General features: G+C 41.9%; 2 protein-coding genes across 4 annotated transcripts; one reads left to right on the top strand and one right to left on the bottom strand.

Annotated features, from left to right (window-relative positions):
- Positions 1–3,329: 3,329 nt before the first annotated feature.
- hcfc2 (host cell factor C2) lies at positions 3,330–9,656 on the bottom strand. 2 transcript variants are annotated; one of them, XM_018662744.2, is made up of 17 exons: positions 9,326–9,656; positions 8,437–8,585; positions 8,179–8,339; positions 7,887–8,089; positions 7,667–7,751; positions 7,446–7,549; positions 7,070–7,300; positions 6,780–6,980; positions 6,512–6,576; positions 5,606–5,714; positions 5,359–5,415; positions 5,199–5,251; positions 4,977–5,111; positions 4,647–4,844; positions 4,219–4,516; positions 4,043–4,115; positions 3,330–3,942 (listed from the first exon to the last, which is right to left on the bottom strand). In XM_018662744.2, exons 1-17 carry the CDS (start codon positions 9,630–9,632, stop codon positions 3,933–3,935), a joined length of 2,439 nt encoding a protein of 812 aa, XP_018518260.1. In that variant the 5' UTR covers positions 9,633–9,656; the 3' UTR covers positions 3,330–3,932. The 2 variants fall into 2 exon arrangements, with proteins under 2 accessions (XP_018518260.1, XP_018518259.1); XM_018662743.2 differs by having other exon boundaries at positions 4,977–5,114.
- Positions 9,657–10,885: 1,229 nt separating this feature from the next.
- elk3 (ETS transcription factor ELK3) lies at positions 10,886–20,875 on the top strand. 2 transcript variants are annotated; one of them, XR_001959653.2, is made up of 5 exons: positions 10,886–11,356; positions 14,687–14,909; positions 15,052–15,777; positions 17,220–17,371; positions 18,968–20,875. XR_001959653.2 is itself a non-coding variant. In XM_018662729.2 (5 exons), the coding sequence occupies exons 2-5, from the start codon at positions 14,703–14,705 to the stop codon at positions 19,061–19,063; spliced, it is 1,152 nt and encodes a 383-aa protein (XP_018518245.1). In that variant the 5' UTR covers positions 10,900–11,356; positions 14,687–14,702; the 3' UTR covers positions 19,064–20,875. The 2 variants fall into 2 exon arrangements, 1 of the variants encoding a protein (XP_018518245.1); XM_018662729.2 differs by having other exon boundaries at positions 10,900–11,356; positions 17,249–17,371.
- The last annotated feature ends 15 nt before the right edge of the window (positions 20,876–20,890 follow it).

The raw sequence follows: 20,890 nt of genomic DNA on the forward strand, positions 1-20,890 counted from the left end.
TTTCACATTTTTATGATTTACTGCACTAATGAGAGAGAGAGGGAGAGACACAGGGAGAAAGAGAGAGAACTGAAGACGGAAGCACAAGGGACATCGTCATCAGTCATATTTATTTACGCTAAAATCTCATTTAACCTCACGAGATTTGGAGTTGTGAGATTTTTAACATCTTTTAGCGCGTGGCAAGCTTAAGAGAGAGAGGGAGAGAGACAGAGAAGGAGCAAGAGCGAGGAACAGGGAGAGAGAGAAAGAAGGAGACAGAGAGCTGATGTTTAACTTGTTCATTTTCTTTGAACTGTACATTCATGAACTATGTTGTCTTTTTGTGACAAATCACACTGTTCAGACTTCAGATAAGTTACTGAGGATATATAATCTGTGTTGGACAGTCGATGTAAAGCTGTTACCTGGAGGCCTCAGTCCTGCTCTCAAAGAACTTCTTCGTGGTATGAAGACTTTCTGTGATCATGGACGAAGTGGTGACATCTGGAGAAAATAAAACATACAAAGAAAAAAATGCTCAATACACTATGACCTATTCCTCATCAACAGTTTAACCATGAATACACAGATAAATATTCAACATTACAGCTGAACCAGAAGATTTTCCAAACAATAGAGGAGTGTCTCAGAAAACGGGCTGTTTACTTTTACATGTGACAAGAAAAAGCATCTTTAAGAATCAATAAATAACAATAAATATTTGGGAAACTTATTATCTTAAATTTCTATATTAATTGTCTGTCAACTAATCACTGGAGGAATCATGTATATTACTGCGAACTGCATAATAAAAACATTTTTGAGAGTTTTAACGTGTGGTATTTTTAATGATACTTCAGTCCACAGGGAGAAAATTAACTAACAACTATTCTAGTTTTAAGCAATATTAGAACTAGTACTATTTTCTGACAATTTATAGACACAATTAATCAGTTATTATCATAATCAATACTAAACTCATTAAATACCAAGGATTTAAACAATAACACTGTTACTAACATTAATAATTCAGCTCATCAACACATATTTTCAGACTGGGTAAATCTTTAGGACACATACCAGTTTGGTTTGTAAGATGAGAGCTGGTGTCTCTGTCCAGGCTGCAGCAGCTGAACCAGTAAACCTGGAAAACACAAGTACAACAAACAAATAACCTCATTAATAAAGAATACTTCACCTCCAAAACCTGAACAGTGTAGAAGAATACAACACTGAAAACTAAACACTAGAACCTTGACAATCACACTTTGAGTCTTGAGGTGAATAAATTAATTCTGTTACTAGAGTATGACTTCATTGATCTCTGAGAGAAAAGCATTTAAAATAGTTTTTATTATAATTCCTAATGATGTATTTAACACAAAACTGAGTTCAATAAAGTCTCAAGTCACCACAAAGCTACAAAGACACACACAATGACCAAGAGGCAAAAAAACAAAACAAAACAAAACAAAACAAAAACAACTGAGTCGCATCACAATGAGATACTTAACTGCCACTCTGAAACACAAAATGATCTGGAAAACCACAAAGAAACAATACGATGCAAAAGAACCACAAAGAATATAGCTATAAGTAAATGTAAAACAGCCAGCTAGAGACTAAAACAATGCAATGCAATACCACCACAAATGATATCGACATGATAATCCACCATAAACTGACTTAAAATGACCGAGATGGAGCACAATATTACAAAGAAGCAGTAAAATGTCTCCAAAGTAATTGTAAAGAGATGCAAACTGTGTGAACAGACAGACTATTAAACAGTTACCACTCTCCGCAACTTATGTCAGGGACGCTTTAGTCACAGAAACACAAACACACTTTAACCACCGCAAATAAAAACGACGACGAAAAGGGAAAAGCCCCAAACACACCATAAAACGAAACGGCTAATTCGAACACTCGATGCTAATGCTAACGCTAGCCGCTAACGCTGATATCGCTTACCCGCGCGATATAAACGCCTGAAAATGGAATTAAAATATATCAATACAAGGTGGTGCTAATACTAACCTTAGCCGCTAACGCTACTTGCTAACGCTAGCCACGAACTCTTTGCCTTACCTTCGCGCCGTAGGTGCGTTGAGCGTCCAGCCTCACTCCCGTTTGACTAAAAGGTAGCTCCAGAGTTTGTTGTAGCATCCAGACCTCCTCGATTACAACGTTTTTTCATTGTACTGGCAAACAGAAGAATCCGCTCTAACGTGGCTTAAATATGTTTTCCTACTTCCTGTCTCCGCCTCTCTGCGCTCCTCCCCCAAGATCGTGGCCAATGACGATTTGCGTCAGCTAATATTGGTAGAATAACGCTGATTGGCCAATCGATTCTGGTCCGCCGTAGTACGGAGAGAGGCCTTAGATGTATTATTAGATATGTGGTACAGCCGTGCTCCAGGCGCATCATCAGTGCACGAAATCACAACTTAGACTTTACAATGGTGGCCTATGGGGAAAATGCTTTTTGGGCCGCAGGGGATTCTTCGTTGCAGTACCAGAGTGGCTACTGGGAAAAAAAATCCATGCTGTCACTATGGAAATGAGCCAATGACGTAACCTGACACTGGTGTCAGATATATAACACAGGGATGTTATAGGCCAACATTACCATGAAAAGTTTGAGAAAAGCCTTGTTTTTTGTTTTTTTTTTTGTTTGTTTGTTTTTTTAAACAAGACTAACTTTCAGTTTTGTAAATATTGGCCAGGGTCTTACTATTAAGTTCACATTTTGAGAATTAGGCTCATCCAACTGGGAAACTGTATGTTATGGTGTTGATCTGGATGAGGGATCTTTTATATTTTATTCTTCAGTTTTCTCCCTGAGGGATCACCACCTTATCGTGGTCAGGGGGTCTGTGTACCTCAGTGACCCTAGGAGCTATTCCAGCAGAAGCTTAGTCTTCAGGTGGGACACTCAAGCTGGACAGTTCATAGGGTCGGTGTACAAAGTGCAATCCACTTCTCCAGGTTGGGGGCTGGATACATAGTTAATGACCCAATTCAATGGAGAAAACACTGTCATAGGCAAAAATGCCCTCCACAAAATGTGTGTAAAATACTCCCCCAGAAAACTGCTGCTGTAGAATGATGTGTACCCACGATGCTCCCTTCACATTTCCGACCGTCTCTCATAATGATTACCATTACAGTTATTTTACTGTATTATTAATAATATCACAAATTGAAGTAGTGCTAAGCTTCTTTTGTTGAAGTCAGAAAAAACTTTCTTCTATCTCATAATCAGGTAATGGTGATAAATCACACTGAGATAAATGATCTGATGAAAATTAAAAGTAAATGCAACAAAATCATAAACCAATAAATGTGATGCAGATATGTAATGATTACAAATAATGTTTGCAGTAACATGTGGCCATGTACAATGACAAGACACATTAACAAAGATTTTAAACTAAACGTGGAACAAGAAATGATCAGATTATAAAACAACATCTCATTATACAGATGTATATTTTAAAACCTCACTGGGCTGGATTAGGATTGTAAAGGTGTTACACACTAACAAAACATTTTCCTTCTAATGTTCCTGAAAGCATATCACCACCTGTGTTTCATTCACAACTATGACACATGAAGCATTAGTGGAAGGTGAAGTGAGCGCTAAGGCACCTCCAACCGTTAAGAGTCTTAAATATAAAAACAATAGTGGTAGTAGTTGTAGTTTGGTCTACATCATATCACATATCATTACTTAACAAAACATTTGTTTACTAAAATAACCAAGTGGTTACACTTCCTGTGAAAATGTGTGTGTGTGTGTGTGTGTGTGTGTGTGTGTATATATAAACAAGGGTATAATTAAATACATAAAAAAATAAATTAACAAAACTATCTAAGAGATATACAACATCTGAGTGGTGTACATTGCCAGCTTCCTGAGTGCACAGTCTTTTTCCTAAATGTTTTCAGCTGGAGCTGCAAGAAAAAAAGACAAACAAAAAGAGTCAAATCAATATAAAAAATGTAATTTCCAAAGTAAAATGAACAGAGAGCATGACAGATGTTGTCTGGTTACCTGTCAGCAGCATCCTGGTCAGCCTCAGCACTGCTGTCTGCTTTGGAAGCAGATGTTCGCAATTTACTGGGATCTAAAAAGACAGAAAAAGGAGGAAGTTGAATTAAGCTGATATCTGTTCACAAAAACCAATGTGAAAAATAAACAGAAACTAAAAAAAACACAAGCTCCTCTACCTTGAATCCAGCGGATCTGCGTCGCTGGGCCGTAGCCCTGTTCGTTCTTGGCGGCGATGCGGAAGACGACGGCTGGCCGGTTGGAGGCAGAGCAGTCAATGTGGGCATTGTCCAGGTGGGTGGAGCTGACCGAGCAGGACATCTTGGTACCACGGTAAATCCTGATGAAGGCCATCTGACCCGGACGCTCCGAGGTGGTGGAGCGGCTTTTCCTCACTGCCATGTACATGGAATACTCCAGGATCCGGCCTGATGGAGAGGGTGGAGCCTCCCATGTGATGTGGACTGAATCATTAGCCTGCATAGAATAAGTAGTAATAGCATGATAAAGCTGCTTCTTATAAATCTACCAGTCTGAAGACACCATGACAGTGCCTTTGTTCCTCAGGCGACTGTGTACATGCGGTTCAATTTCCTCAATATGTCACCTTGGTAATCTTGACAGCAGAGGGCGCTCCAGGGAAACCAGGTTGACAGGTCTTGAACTCACTGACTGGGCTGAAATCTCCCTGGTCAAAGCAGTTGATGCCTGCAACTCTGAACCTGTATGTCTGACCTGGAGTCAGCTCCTGCTTCTCCCTGCCCTGGTAGTCCTGAGGCCCTGGCAGCTTCCTCTGGGCGAAGGGCTGATGGGAAAAGAAAGGATGGACAGAGGGTGAGTGGCTTTACCTTGAAAAGAGGAATAAGCATAGCATAGTGTTAAACAGCACCTTTGTAGAGTCCAGGTTAATGCCCACTACAGTATGTATGGTTTTTACCTCTTTGGTGTTTGGGGGCCGGCTGCTGATGGCTGAAGTCACCTGGTCACTGTCAGCAGGGAGGAAGTAGTGGCTGACCTCAGAGAAGAGTGTTTTGAACACACCGACATCAAACCACACTGCTTCAAGTGGATTCTGCTGAACATGTATACAGTATACAGTCTTAGTTTAGACCACGCTGAGTGAAAGAGGCAAAAGTTACTGTTCAGAGGTGGGGCTGACCTGATCTGTGTGGGCGTAGAAATCTGCTGTCTTGTCGGGACAAACAGGTTTATCTGTCAAAGATTTTAAAAATTAAAAAGAAAAAAAAAAGAAAATCCACTTTGAGCTTAACTTTCAGTGCTTAAATGTGTTATCATTTGAACTTGAGCATCATCTTTACCTGACTGCTGCTGAGCAGAGCCGCTGAGCTCTGTTGCTGACGCCTCCAGTCCAGCAGCTACAACAAAGTCAGAGAGAGCAAACTCAATTGATGTGGTTATTTCAAACTGAAGAGCTGCTCTGGAGTAAAAGCTTGCAAATACATTTATTGGTACTGCCTTGGTACTTCAAAATCAAATCTATAGGAGCATAACAAATATTTTGGGTAACCCAACATTAAAGGGTAGACCACTTGACATAAGACTTACGGCAGCTTTTCTGGCCTGAGTTGTCTGGGTCTCTCCTCCCTCCTGGTGCCTGGGTCTCTGCTGAGCCACTGGATGATTTCACTGAAGTTTCCTGTTGTACTGAAGCGTCCTGAAATTTGAGAAAATTAAAGAACAAGACTTTTTTTCTTCCTTTAGTCATTTTAGATAAAAGCATCGGTTAAAAGCCTAAACCTCATCCTGGTGTATTTTTTCAGTGGCATTTAACAGATAGAAGCACAGTAACAGGGTTTTCCATAAGCACCAGCTGTTGGGCTGAGGGCGGGACAATAAAACACTTGCAGCCAAATACTGTTTCAAGTCACATCACCCACTTTTTCTAATGTTATAATTATAATCTTAAACCAGGATTAAGGATTTTTGTCTTTGGACGTCTGGACCTTACATAATCAGAGAAACAAGCTGAGTAAACAGCTCCTCTCAGCTTCCCTGTTGCCACCCTGTGTCTCCGCAGGAGTATCACAGAGAAATAGTGACTTTTAACATGAAACTGCTTTATTCAGTGTTTTTACTGATTTTAATTACTTGGTCTGTTTGTTTTGGAGAGGAGACCCCTGTGGATAACTCGGTTCCCTGAATAATGAACACTGAAGGAATTCTAACCTAAAAACAAGCTGAGAATCTAGAAACAAGTTGAGCTAACATTAGCAGCAGCTCAGCTAAACACCTGCAGCCTGTTAGTTGTTTAACAATGAAAAGATGAAAACAATAACTCCTCCAAAAAACTATGTAAATGTGATAGGGCAGGTCATTGTGTCAGGCAGGAAATATCTGTCAAAATAAACTAGAACAAAACAAACAACAACAAAAAAGCTAACTACCTCTTTCACTCAGCTGGACACTGTTTGCACCTGTAAAAAAACCCTGCAGTCAGTCAGTCACATCTACCTGAGTTGATGCTTTCTCTTCTCTGTTTGTGGTTCCTTCATTCTGAGGTTGAAGAGACTGCACACCTAGAGAGTGAAGCAAAATTTTTCTGCAATGACAGAAAGTTCTTGTATGTTCTTCTACACCCTGAAAAATATGAAGTTGTGTTTTTACTGGTGCTGAAATTGTCTGTTTACAACTCTATGTTTCTTTCCTGTGTCCTGTGCTGAGCCTCTGAAGAAATGTTAACCTAATTGAGTAGATGACTGTGTATGTCCCCTCTCTCTACCTGAAGGATCTTTATTCTTGCCCTCTTTTCCATCTGTTCGTGTGGGATCGGCTGGAGGATTGCTGGCTGCAGGTTTGGGAGGATACACAGGCTGGATCTGAAGGATGTAGCAGTCTGCTGCAGCCAGGGGGCGCCACGCTACATGGAGCATACTGACGGTGGATTTGATGAGTAACACAGCCTCTGGGGTGGCTGGTCGATCTGAGGACAGAATACAGCACATTACACTGAGCATCTGTATTTGCTTTTTGTTTGTTTTGGTTTTTTGCCTCTGTCACACACGTCCTCACCTGTCTCCAGGTACCAGAGATCCTTGCAGCAGACCTGGTAATTCCAGCTTTTACGGAATCCGTCGCGGCCGCTCCAAATGTAAAGCCTGGACCCGACAGTGGCAGCACAGTGGCCGGCCCTGGCTCTGGGCCTACAGGCATACGGATCGTCACTCTGGGGTCCCTGGCTCTGTAGCTGGGACTCAATGTCATCTTGCTCCTCTGGTCCCAGGTTCTGCCAGCTCATAGTGTCTGTAGTAAAAAAAAACAAGGCAACAATGAACTTGGCTTAAAAAAAAAAAAAGGCATCGTCCCTATAAGTTTATTCATTTACAAAACTACTCACAACCTAGAAATTATGAAATTTCAAAGACATGTTTTGGTGAGACGTACTGACCTAAGTTGAGTACACTTAAAGAGTTAGTGCAGATCCATTCAGTTCCTAGAGCACTGTGTTCATCTGACTCCGGAATGGGAATCCAGCCTCCAAACACATACATCCTGCAGACAGAGGAAACCACTGTAGTATAACAAAGGCTAGTTCGATCAGGTGTCACAAACAAACTGTACATCTGCTTTTTTAAAAGGATATGATGTCAGTAGCAAACAATCCCTTACTTGTTTCCAATGACATTGGCAGAGTGAAGGCTTCTGGGAAGTGGTGTGGAACCCCTTGTTTCAGGCATTGACCACACCATTGTGTCTTATGAAGAGAGGATAAAGATAAAGTCATTTGATTGTTTTTAATTCAAGATATCACCTTAAGGATGAAAAACAGTTTCAGCTTTCCTTTCTCAAACTTCAGCGTCAATGTAATCTGTCAAAAAGGTCGTCCTACTGAGGTCAAGCTGCCAGAGGTCATCCAACCGGCATCCCTGCATTCCTCCAAAGATGTAGAGCTTTGGGGACCCGAGGCCTTCATAAGCAACCGAGCTGTGAGACTCCCGCGCTGAAGGACCACCACCTTTTGTCTCTGGGATGCTCCAGCCTCTTGCCCCCGTTACGGGCTGCAGCTCCAGCTCATAAAGGTCACCCAGGTACCTAAGATGGCAAACAATTAAACTCTTAGATTGAGGTTATATCCCATGATGTACTATCTCCATCAAGTCACTCAAAGCTTTGTACATTACCTTGGTACGTTGCCATTGGGGTCTTCACTATCATTGGCCAGTCCTCCAAACAAGTAACACTTATTACCCACAAGAGTGAAGCTGTGTCCAATCCGAGGGCAGGGAGGCAATCCATTCCTGGGTGCTCTGGGCTTCAGCTTCTTCCACAGCCAGCGACTAGCCTAAGCCACACAGACACAAAGATAAGACTTTAAAACTACTGTTCTACATAACAGCACCAATATCAGAATCACCACAAAATAAACGTAGCAGCATTACCTGAAGTTCATAGAGGCTGTTGGTGTATTTGCCAAATTCCACCATGCCCCCAAAGACCAGTATTCGAGTTCCTTCACAGACAAAACCATGGGCAGCACAGCCGGGCGGGATGTCACCCCTCACCGCAGGCAGAAACCACTGCTTTGATACTGGAGGAATGGGCACATGTCAGCAATTATACTAACATAACATCCTGGTGAATGTGGCCTTATAGACACTCCATCTGAGAACAGCTCTTAAAAATACAGCAACTGTGGTAGCTATATAAATATACCTCACCTCCTGAACAGGACATCAAACTTTAATGCCGTTTACTGCACAACGCACCACATTATTTATGACCTCAGCAGTCACCTGAAAACCCAACTGTACTAAGTGCTTATTTAGTACAATGCGCTTACACATTAATATCTAAATATATCACCTTCAAGCTCCGCTAACACTACAATGATAACTGCATAGCGACGTTACATTGAGATGTGTTGTTTTGTTATTCATTAGTTACGTGAAACTGCTTATAATTAACGTAACACTGGCAAAACAAATGACACGACGCTGTTACAACCAGTAGTGTGCTTTATGTTCGTCTTTCTGCTTCTGCAGTTAACATAACAATTAACGACACAGCTGGGTGTGATTTTGGGGGGGCGGGGGGTGGAGTAGTTAATAAAGCTACAAAGTTAGCAGGAGTAACGCTATTCAGCTCAAGTTAGTGGCTAGTTTACGATAACACACCACAATGCCATGACCAAACTAGAGTTAAAATTTTAGAGGACGTTTTAAGCAAATAACAAAAGCTTGGTACCTGGCTACGTCTTTCACACTCCTCTGCATGCTAAAAACATTAGCCGCTAAGTTGCTAGTTAGCGTCCAGCTAACGTTAGCTCACCAGTGTTGTAAACATGGAGGTCCTCTGCTATCCCTTCGTTTCCACCACCGAACACAATAATGAGCTCCCGTATTACTGCAGCTCGGTGTCCGTGTCTGGACCGCGGTACCACTCCCGTAACGGAGAGGACTTTTCTCCATTGAGGCTCCTTGGCATCAGTGGGCATTTTCCCCGTTCGGGAGCCTAAAGTTTGGCGCTGTTGACGTTTCAAAGATGTGGGCGGGGCCAAGACGGCATCAGGAAGTTCAATCAGAGAGGCAAAAACAGAGCGACGTCTCACTCTGCCGCGTTTATCGGGTATCAACATTTAAATAAGAAAAAAAAGAGTTTTCTAAATAAATAACGGCAAAAGAGAGAAAGAAACATTTGGTGATTCTATTTCTAGCGTTTTCGTGTTTTTTTGTATGTTGTATGTTTTTATATACACACACATTCACACATCGGAGGCAATTTGGGGTTCAGTATCTTGCCCAAGGATACTTCGGCACGCAGACTGGAGGAGCCGGGAATCGAACCACCGACCTTCTGATTGGTGGGCGACTGCTCTACCTCCTGAGCCACAGCCACAGGAGCAGGCCCTTGATTTTACACATGAAGCTCAATTTAGTCCTGTGAGCATTATTCACAGTTGTATAATGTCCTCTGTGACTCTGCTATCTGACATCTGAAAAGTTACTCTGATGATGTCTTTAATTATGTCATCAGGTCTGGGCTTGGAAAATGCTAATTTAGAGAACCTGTGTTATAAACTAGATATAAAGATATTTAACAATCAACAACAAGACTTCACTGATCAGCACAAACAGGCCAGTCCATAGTGCAGAACTGGTTGAAGTATTTTTTGTCTGACTTGCAACAAGCACACTGTCTGAACCTGAAAACACTGATGTGCTGTCAAAGGTTACTGTCTACCAACAGTATTAGCACTTTGTCAGATAACTAATAATTCCAGTTTGTCACATTGTGGTAAATGAATAAGTGCTCTGACTATCAGTCCTTTTCCTTTTAAGGAAAACTGTCTGCAGTTCTGAGCCTCTCCATTGATTAAAAGTCATCTGCATGAGCTATTTTCATCTGGTGCGTCATTTTTAAATATTAGAGCCAGCTACATGTGTGTTAAACTTTCTGAGAACAAAAGCAGCTACATCCAGCATGAAAGGTGCAGAGGCTGCAAACTCAGAGAAGGAAAATATAACAGAAAAGGAAAGAAGAACAAAATACACAAAGAATAATTGTTAAGGAACAGTTAATTTAAGCATGAGGCAAACAATAAAGATAATTCATTAATATATTTTGTATTCATTTGTATTCATTTCCCTCCTCACTCCACTCCCCCCTTCAGAGAGAGATTCAGTTTCCTTTAACAACGTGCTGCATTTTATCGAAGTGAAATCAAACGTTGGGCAACATTTTAAGTTACTGAAAAGCCCAAACTTGACCTTGTGTGTGTGTGTGTGTGTGTGTGTGCAGGAACAGGAACCCCTCCCGGTGAGCAGGAAGAGGGTGACGTCAGTTGTCAGTTGGCTCCTCGCTGAGTGTAGTCGGAATTACAACATTTTTCTGTGTGTGTGTGTGTGTGTGTGTGTGTGAGAGAGAGAGAGAGAGAGAGAGAGAGAGAGTCAGCCTGTAGAATATTGAAGATTTAAGTTGTGTATGCAGGTCTAAAAGAGAGAGTGTGTGTTGCGCGTGGCTTGTGCGTGAGAGAGAGTGATTCAAAGGAGGGGGGGTGTGTTTATGGGAAATTGAGATTCTGTGTGTGTGTGTGTGTGTGTGTGTGTGTGTGTGTGTGTGTGTTTACACAGACGGGAATACTGCGCCAGAGGAAGTGCGCCGGTTCTCCGTCTGCGCGTCCCGACTTCCTGCTCTGAGGAGGGGAGAGAGAAAAGCTGCGGATCCGCTTTCAGAGAGCAGCAGCGGCGGCAGCAGCATGGAACCCCAACACAACACACACTCCCCGCTTTAAGACACAAACACACACACACACCGCGCACGGGCGAGACGGACAGAGGAACAGCCGCCGTCCACAGCTGGGTAGGTGCATGTTTCCTTCTATCTACAACTTTCTGAAGTAATGTCTGTGCGCGCTTGTGCGTAATGGAGAGAAAGAGGCAGACTTGTATTAGCTGTTGTTTTCGCTGAAAGGTTCAAATATCCACTGTCAACTTCAAAAAATATAAAAGCCGCGCGTAAAGTGTTAAAACTGCGCGTAAAAAGCGCTAACGCCGTGCGTAAAAGGTGTGAGAGAAGTCTGCGCTTTGGCACAGACTTATGCGTAAAGCTGCCCCAGTTTGGTTCGGCCGCATTAAGGAAAAAAGAAAGAAAAGAGGTTAGTGTACAGGCTGCTGTGGAAAATAAAACCAGCCGTGGCTCCTTTAAAATCTAGTAGTAGACTTTCTGGTTTGTCTGGACCTCGCAGACTAATTGCCATGCGCTTCCGGATTGAAGCTGGCAGCAGACAACATCTTGAAAATGAGTCACTGGTGCAAAACAAAGAACCATTTGAGTTCCAGCAGAACCCTAACCCCCCCCTTACACACACACACACACACACAGAGAGAGAGAGAGAGAGAGAGAGAGAGAGAGAGAGTCATGTGCAGCTTTTTGGTTTGTTCTGTATCAGATAGGTTTACATTTGGAGCAGGAGAATCTTTATGCATGGGTCATAAACTGTATGAACTTGCGAGCCTACAGTGTGAGAGAGAGGGAGAGAGTTCATAGACAAACTATAAACTGCAACAGAGAATCAGTGCCCCAGACCGCTTTTATTCTGAAATTTTATAAATCCACATTTCCTGCTGCTTTGTGTCTCTCCAGTCCAGACTTGTTAAGAGTGAAATGTTGGAGGGTGAGAGGGTGAGCATAGATAGAATCTGACATCACATATGCATCCACATACTGTTGTTTATGTGTGTGTGTGTGTGTGTGTGTGTGTGTGTGTGTGTGTAGTGTTGAGGTGGTGCTCTTAAAAAGATTAATTTCTGCATCTGCCAAGTGTTAACAATAACACATTTTTACACAATTAAAGAAGCATGTGTGCATGTTCCTGGTGGTTCCCGGTGACAGGAAGTTCCTACCTCCCAGAGAGGGAAGGCCTTTCTCCGGGAAAGACACCCCTCAAGCTGAATGACAGGAAGCTCTCGTTTAGACAGACAGAAGGCTCTGCATTTCTCCCATCACTTAACACACACACCCATGCAGGAAAAAGGAAGCGAGGACATGGTCGGTTGTGTGTGTGTTTGTGGTGGTGGGTCATTGTTTGGACCACATGCACTTTCCCCTCTTTGCTGGTCGGTTTCCTTTTAGAAAGACAATGAAAGAAAGACAGATGCATAGTGAGCCATATGTTGTTATTAGGAAGATAGGTAGAGTAACCATCACCTCTGGCAGTGAGGTCCTTGGCTCCAGTGTTTCTCCACTATGGAAGCAGATGTGGTTGCCATGGGGATTTCTGATGCAACTGCAAAGTCTTTACTGTCATATTGTCATGGTTGCAAATTAAATCTGGTTATAATGAGGTATTTGTTGTTTGTCTTTTGGCAGTAAGTAGGTTTGTATTTCCTGCCATTGAGGCACCTTGTAAATGAATTGATCTGAGAAAGGGAGAGGAAGCAGAGTGGAAACAGGCGGACAGTCAGACGGGCGCTCACAGACAGTCTGGTTTCCAGGTAAACATGTCGGTTAGACCCGTGCTTGTCTTGGCAGGTCACTGACCACATCCTGTTTTATCACCATGGAAACATTTGAAAACCAACCAATGTCTGGCCATCTCCCTCTCTCTCTTCTTACACTCACAAACAGACGTTTACACACACATTTATTTATTTTATTGTTTTTTTTTTTCTTTGAACAACATGGGTCAAATAGCATATCTCTTTTTGTTCAGCTATAGTACATGGCCACACCAATGATGCACCATCCCCCAACAAATAATGCCTACTCCCACTAGTTATTCAGTCACATCTTGTGCAGTAAGAACACAAATAAATGTCCAAAAAACAGTTACTGAGTAAAACTAATACTTCTAGTTGACCCCATTCCTCTACTCTGACCTCTTCCCTCTACCTTTTAGCTTTTGTAAGACTGGTTATCTACAATTTCTTCTGTGATAGTGATATGTCCTATAGTAGTATCACTTGAGGAACAGTCAAGGAAGAGTTTAACAAGTTATAATTCTTTTCTTTTTTTTAATGATTGTTTTGGGGAAAAGCTGATGTCTATTTTAAAGGGTCATCATTTTTAAAGAAAGGGCATCCCTAAAAAAAAAAAAAAAAAAAAAAAAACTCCTGAAAGTGACCAAACATCCCCTCTACCCTAGATTTCAGTGGGCTAAGGAGGTGAAGTATGGGCACATGAACAAATTCATCCCTGAGCATCACACTGGCAGTATCACTCACGCCTGTATTTACTACTCACACCATCCTGTTTTGGTCAGTGAAATGTAGTTTAACATATTTTGTGTGATTCTGTTCAAGAGCCATCGTCAGTAACACAGAAGTTGATCGTCCTGTGGAGCCTTTAAACTGTTTACATGTTTGTGTCGTTGTTGTTGTGTGTTTGTGAGGTTCAGGGTTTGGGACAGGAAATTCCCAGTCTGAGTTGGGGGGTGGTGTTAGGCATGGTCAGCAATGTTATGGCTTGTGGTTTTTCAGTAGGGTTTTCATCAGAGGAAGGGCCATGATACACATTTGTGTTGACGTTAACAATCCTCCTCCTCCCCACCCACCTACCCTCCTCCTTTCTTTCCTTCCTTATTTTTATGTCTTCTGTGGTGTGTCAGTCTCAGTCTGAGAATGTGTGAGCTTATATATATTTTATACCTTTCAAAGTCATCAAATGACTTATATAATGATCTTACATAGTTAATTGTTTTCCTACATGTACACTTTCGATACAGTACAGTTTTCTAGACTGGCTTCATGTAGACAACTGAATTTTATGTGCTTTAACTGTGAATTTTAAAGCTGCAGTAGGCAATATAATGACAATATTATATTATAATTATATTATAATATTATATTATATTATAATTATAATGACAATGGATCAAAGAAATACAGTGAACTAATGTGAAAAAGGGAACTCATATTAACAAACCCACAGAGAATTATTACCCAAATCTGCAGTTTCCATCAACTCTAGGGAGTGTTTAGCATCTTTCAGCTCATTGCTTTACAACAAACAACTTAACTGTGCCCACACTGCTTTCCTAAACCATATTTCAGAGCTACAAAAAAGCTCTGATAAATCCACAATGTGACTTAGCAACCAGCTAGTAAATGTAGCATAGCATTTAAGAGTTGGTGGAGACCAAACTAGCACAAAAAGGAGAGTGAATATTGGACTTAAATTTGCCATTTGCAGATCGCTTGTGATCGTCATGGAGAGCTCCATCACACTCTGGCAGTTCCTGCTGCAGCTTCTGCTCGACCAAAGTCACAAACATCTCATCTGCTGGACGTCCAACGATGGCGAGTTCAAACTGCTCAAGTCAGAGGAAGTGGCCAAGCTGTGGGGGCTGCGCAAGAACAAGACCAACATGAACTATGACAAGCTGAGCAGAGCCCTGCGCTACTACTATGATAAAGTATGCAGCACACACACCTGATGACTACATTTAAAGTCCAAGATGTTTAACAAGTCTTTAGAGCCACACAATTGACATTAATACTCAAGAAAATGTTAATAAATGGGTTTGAAGTAACTTGCAGATCTTGTTTCTTCTACAGAACATCATCAAGAAGGTAATTGGCCAGAAGTTTGTCTACAAGTTTGTGTCATTCCCTGAGATTCTGAAGATGGATCCTGCTGTGGTGGAGTCAGGTCGTAGCAGTGAGGAAAGTGTGGGCGTGACGTCAGAGCCTGATGCTGAGGACGAGGATGGGGGTGGGAGAAACGAATACCTCCACTCCGGCCTGTACTCCTCCTTCACTGTCAGCTCCCTGCAGCACTCCTTAGAACGACACCAGCCGATCAAGATGGAGCCCAGATCTGATCGCCATGACGACAGCTCCTCTGTCATCCGATTCATAACTAACCGTGGCCACTCCTCCCTGCCCTCCACTCCACCGCCATCCTCGACTGACACCTCACATTCCTCCCGCCTGTCTCCTCGGCAGGCCTGCTCTTCCTCCTGCTCCTCCTCCCCGCAACGAAGCCCCACCCACATGAAATGGAGGGGGCGGAGCCAGAGCACAGATACTGATGAGTTAGAGCAGATGGCTCAACCCCTAAACCTGTCATCAGGTCAGAGAGAGAGGGAGAGGTCACAGACCACCACCACGTCAGAGAGGAGGGGACTGGCCAATGGTGTGCCTTTGAAGAGCAGGAAACCCAAAGGCTTGGAAATCTCCGCCCCCTCCCTCCTCTTGACAGGGAGTGACCTCGTCTCCATCGCCCTCAACAGCCCGGCACTGCCCTCAGGCTCCCTGACCCCTGCCTTCCTCACTACACAGGTACAACACGACACATCAGATATGTTTTAACACCATTGTACACACACTAGTGTTTCTGTAAACACAGTCAGTAGCAGGCGAGGAAAGAGAGGGGAAGTGGAAGAAATTTTGGATGAAGAAAGTCAGACAGGGAGGAGATATACAGAGGTGAGCGGAAAGAAAGGAGGAGGCAAGGGAGGGAGGGAGGAGGTTCATAAGTGAAGCCATATGTTCCTGAAGCTCCTGATTCACTGGCAACAACACACTGACCAAACCAGGACAGTCTGACTACATTCAGGCATTCAGCTGACGCTCTTACCCAGACTGAGTAATCATACACTGGTATGTGTACATCACTGCTGGAAAATAAAAGTGTATGCTAAACTGTATGTTCATTACTCAGCATGCTGTGGTGTGTTCATGTGAACACTTGAAGGTTTAGTATCTACAACTGCTTTTCAGAATACAGGAACTGTTTCAAGACCTTTTCACTTTGCATCACACCCCAAATAAAAGTACCTGCAACTACCCGATTAAAAACCCTGACACCAGTTTATGGTGGTCACTTGTCTTTGCTTGTCTAAGTTGGTATCTTGCCAGTAAAGCTGTCAGGTTGATTTGACCGGTAAATCAGCAAAAGCCATCAAAACACTGACATATGCGTACTGTAAGCTGGTCCTGGGCAAGTAGCTTCGTAGAAATGAGTATCAGTAACTGGGCCAAACTGAGGCTGATAGGCACGGTTTAGGTTAGTGAGAGTAAGTAAATGGTCAAACAAAGGAAATTTGAGGTATTATTGGATTCACAGTATAGCTAAAACACTGTATTTTTTCACAGAAAAAGTTTTAGGCTGCTTCCTGGCTTGAAAAACTGATTTTCAAATATTTTAAAGGAATATTATGCCTTTATTATACAGCCAGTAGTAGAGATGTGACAGGAAATGAGGGGGTAGAAAGATGGGTAGTGTCATGCAACAAAGGTCCCCAGCCAGGGGGACATTGTGGTTCATGGCCAGAGCCCTAAGCCCTTAGGGCTGCAAGGGTGCCTCTGAAAAACAGTTTTACAGATTTCCTTGCCTTTTAGCAGAATTAGGTAAATTGCATTCTGTTAACATTGCTAAAAGAAAAATGTAAACAGGATTTGTCGTAGAACAGAGACTCATGTTCCCATGCAAAAGCAGAGAGAAAACCAAATTGGTCTTAGTTAAATATGAAGAGACAGAAGAAAGATGAGACAGAAGAAAATAGACGTCATGAATTCTGTACGAATGGAGCTTCCTGACCTACACAGGGTCAGTCTGCCAAGTTGGTCTGTCTGGTAGACATGAGTTCACTAGAGGGCAGACTTGGCTTTGAGCTTTGGGTGAGACTGACATGAAATCTTCACCACAGACTATGTACAGCTCTCTGGAATTATTGCCAGAATAAACACCATTATGTCCATCTTGGTGAATTTCTCCTCAGATATTTAATTTGGGGTTTTGTCTGTGTAGACTCCGTCTGGTCTGCTGCTCACTCCCAGCCCTCTACTCTCCAATATCCATTTCTGGTCCAGCCTGAGTCCAGTGGGACCACTCAGCCCTGCCCAACGTCAGAGCCACGCCCCCCTCTTCCAGGTAATGCTCATACGCTTTCTGGTACTGCCATGAACACAAGGACCTTCAATGACTGCTGCATTTTCTTAGCTCCTCAACATGTCTAAACATGCTTTTGTCCAACTTATTTTAACTCACCCTAACCCTTTATTGACCATAACCTCGACCATTTCCCAAACCTGCATCAACAGAAGAAAACAGAACAGCTAAATGCTGGGGTATGCTTGAGGTGAACTAGTTTGTTCAATATGTAAATCATATGTGTGCTTGAAGCTGTTCCATATAGGCGCACAAAAAAAGAGCAAAAAGTCTGCTGTCATAGAGAGGGATGACTAGCTTTTTGATGAGAGTATCAATACACAAGTTAAAATCCTTTCTCACCTCTAAACACCGTTTCAGAAAGGGCACTTTTAAATATACAGATGCCTTAACCCTGGTCATACCTCCCTCTACTACATACCTAAACTAAACATTTCCACAACCACATCCACAGCTCTTATCCTAATTTAAAGATTATGGAACATTTGAAGGATTAGATAACACAATTTTCAACCTTCGCAGAATTTATAACACTGCTACAGTCTTTCTTGGTCTGGTATGACCAGTGACTTATGGTGGCTACTTTAGAAAAATGTTGTACTTGACAATACTGGGTAAGTTTGTAGACTGTTTGACTCTGTATTTGTTTCTCCCACGCCCACACTTTAAATGATTCTGCAATGAACTGTTATTCAGCAAAAGTTACATAGTCACTTTAAACCTACACCACACCTTTAAGCTAGTATCAGCAGATGGAACATGTTAAAATGTTAGTGCTAGTGTTAGTGTGTTCTCAAAAGCCTCTGCTGGTTTCAGTTCTGATAGCCCAGTTTAAAAACAACAAACATTTTCTTGATTTCTCGATACAAAGTCTCTGTCTGCCCACACACACACTCTATTTACACCTAATCCCTCTCTCAGGGTCTTTACAGTCATTTCACACTGCAGATTTACCTCTACAGTTATTTTCACAGTTGTGTGTTTATGTGTATGTGTGATTCACCGTGTGCCAGGGTTTCAAAATAAGCTACAGATGTTTCCGCTCTAGTGTGGACAAGAAGAGGGGGCAACTTCCTGTTGGCCCGGGGGAAAGAGAGCGGGCTGGTTGGTCAGGAGCCCCTCCCATGTCAACTCTGTGGCGCACACACACATGCACAAAAACTGTTAAGCTAATAATGACCAGCTTTTTGGTCCCCATAACGTAGGTTGGTCCCCCCAACATTGGTGCTTTACCAGGACTAGAGTCCTCACAATGTGATGTAAGAGCACTCCCTCCTCCAGTCAGACTAGACAGCTGTAGGCAATACGGATGAAATTACTGTTTGCATAATTCCTCTGAGATCATTAGTGTAGTATTGTTAGTGTGATTTGTTCCATCAAGTCATTAATGTGAAACTAGTTTTGCGTGCTCGGCCCAGCAATCTTATAAGATTTGGTCACACAAAGAAAGACTGACTCACTGATCTGGCCTCATGACCATGAAATGGAAAAAATGCTGATTTTCATAAAGAAGCAGTTTGTTTTGGGCTTAAATGTCAGATGGATTTCCACTTTTAACTGTTAACCGTCTCCCTGCAGTTCCCCACTCTGTTGAATGGACCCATCCCAGTGCCTCTGCCCAACATGGATGCTCCAACTCCCCTGCTGTTGTCCCCCAGCTCCCAAAAGTCCTGATGTCAGCTTGAGAAACCTGGGTCAAACCAGACTGAGCTGGTCCAATTCAGCGCAGATCAGGACTGAGCCAATCGATCTTAATCTCTGATGATGAACCACATTGGAGTCAGACTTCCCCTGAGTCTGATTATACTTTGATCTGAAACCTGTTTCTTTACATTTATTATATGAAGAAACAGAAGCTTCACTCTGAAGCTTTGCTCTCTGAGAAGAGTATTTGCGTATTAGACGTTTCTTGTGTGTTTACTACAGTTTAACTGCTCATGTTGTTCTCGTTCTCCTCTTTTCAGGATGTAAAAGCCTCTTCACTTTCTGCAAGAAAAATTGACTGGAGGTCACGCTTCTCATCTCATTTTATCTCATCTCGTTCCACATGGTTTTAACTTCACTGACTGGTTGCAGTTTCATGAGTGTAATTGCTATTTTTAAATTCCTGCCCTGACTAATCTCCGTATCCACAACTCTGATTCAAACAATAGAGATCTGGGGAAATCCTTGCCAGAAATAATGAGATAACAAGACCTCACAGAAACAGACAGAAGGCTTTACGAGTGTAATATAGTATGTCAGAAGAGACTCAACTACAGCTTTATGTAAAACATGTTCACCTTGCTACCATACAGGAAAAGGAAATGGGTTTGTTTTATTGCCGACAGTTAGCATTACCTGACTGACTTTTGTGTCTGTATGCTTACAATGACACTACAGCCAAGAGACAGTTAGCTTATGTAAACATAAAAAATGATGGGGATACGGTTTGTCTAGCTCTGTCTAAAGATAACAGAAACTGCCAGTTGCTAAAAGCTCATGGATGGATGCATTATCTAAAACCAGAGTAAAAATTACAGTTTGTGATTTTACAGAGGATTAAATGTTGCTTTGTCAAATTCATATTGATACCAAGACTCTAAGAGGCCAGGATGCCAAGCAATAGGTCACCACATAACCCACCTAAAACCACAACTTGTAATTTTTACACTTTGGTTTTTGTAGGGATTAACCAAAAAATGGTGATAATGTAAGTAGATTTTATTTTCTGTGGACAAAAACCAGGTTAGCTGTTTCCCTGTTTAAAGTCTTAATGCAAGTGGTATCCTCTCAACTCTCAGCAAGAAAACAAATAATTCTCTAAATATTTCTTGATCATAAAATGTGACCATAACTAGATGATTAGATGCTACAGGTTTGATAAGCCAGTAAAGGAATCTTGCTATGACTGATAACAAGTAGAGGATGATGATACTGTCTTTTTCTCTGTGCTAAGCCTTCCTTTTAATAGACCATATTTCTAAATGTGCTCAACTTCAGACACTGCAGGTCTCAGGATTATTATTACAGTTATTTTACACAACAAGAATTTGTCCAGATCTGGATTCTTTGAGCTGGACATGTGGCCACATGAGATGAAACCTTTACTGACCCCTAGCAGAACAACTGCTAGCTAGAGCAAACACTCTGGAAGTCTTTATCTTGTCTTTTGTATTGCTTTGACAAGTGTACTTGACGCTGTGAACTTTTATTCCCTTTTAGTTCAATGCTTTTTTTTTTTTTTTGAAAATGCACTGTATTTTTATGCCTTGTACCAGCTGTGCCTTTGATATTGTAAGATTTATGTAAATGTATTAAGCTTTAAACAAAGTTGTAATAGACATTCCAGGTCAAAATTGCACAAAAGTTTTTTTTGTAAAATGGCTCCTGGTTATTTTTTTATACAAAAATTAATGGAAGTGTATTCTCAGTGATTTGCTTATTCTTGCTGTTTTGTTGAGATAAATGTTTTTTGGAATAAAACTGTTTTTTGGAATAAAATGATTTACTTTTCAGAGT

The sequence above is a fragment of the Lates calcarifer genome, linkage group LG18 (genome assembly GCF_001640805.2).
Source record: "Lates calcarifer isolate ASB-BC8 linkage group LG18, TLL_Latcal_v3, whole genome shotgun sequence".
NCBI lineage: Eukaryota > Metazoa > Chordata > Actinopteri > Centropomidae > Lates > Lates calcarifer.

Coding starts and splice junctions, on each gene's coding strand:
- hcfc2 (XM_018662743.2), bottom strand. CDS start 9,632: ATGTTGATACCCGATAAACGCGGCAGAGTGAGACGTCGCTCTGTTTTT. Junction 7,550..7,666: donor GCCAATGTCATTGGAAACAA/GTAAGGGATTGT, acceptor CTCTGTCTGCAG/GATGTATGTGTTTGGAGGCT. Junction 6,981..7,069: donor TCTCTGGTACCTGGAGACAG/GTGAGGACGTGT, acceptor TTCTGTCCTCAG/ATCGACCAGCCACCCCAGAG.
- elk3 (XM_018662729.2), top strand. CDS start 14,703: ATGGAGAGCTCCATCACACTCTGGCAGTTCCTGCTGCAGCTTCTGCTC. Junction 14,910..15,051: donor TGCGCTACTACTATGATAAA/GTATGCAGCACA, acceptor TTTCTTCTACAG/AACATCATCAAGAAGGTAAT. Junction 17,372..18,967: donor GCCACGCCCCCCTCTTCCAG/GTAATGCTCATA, acceptor GTCTCCCTGCAG/TTCCCCACTCTGTTGAATGG.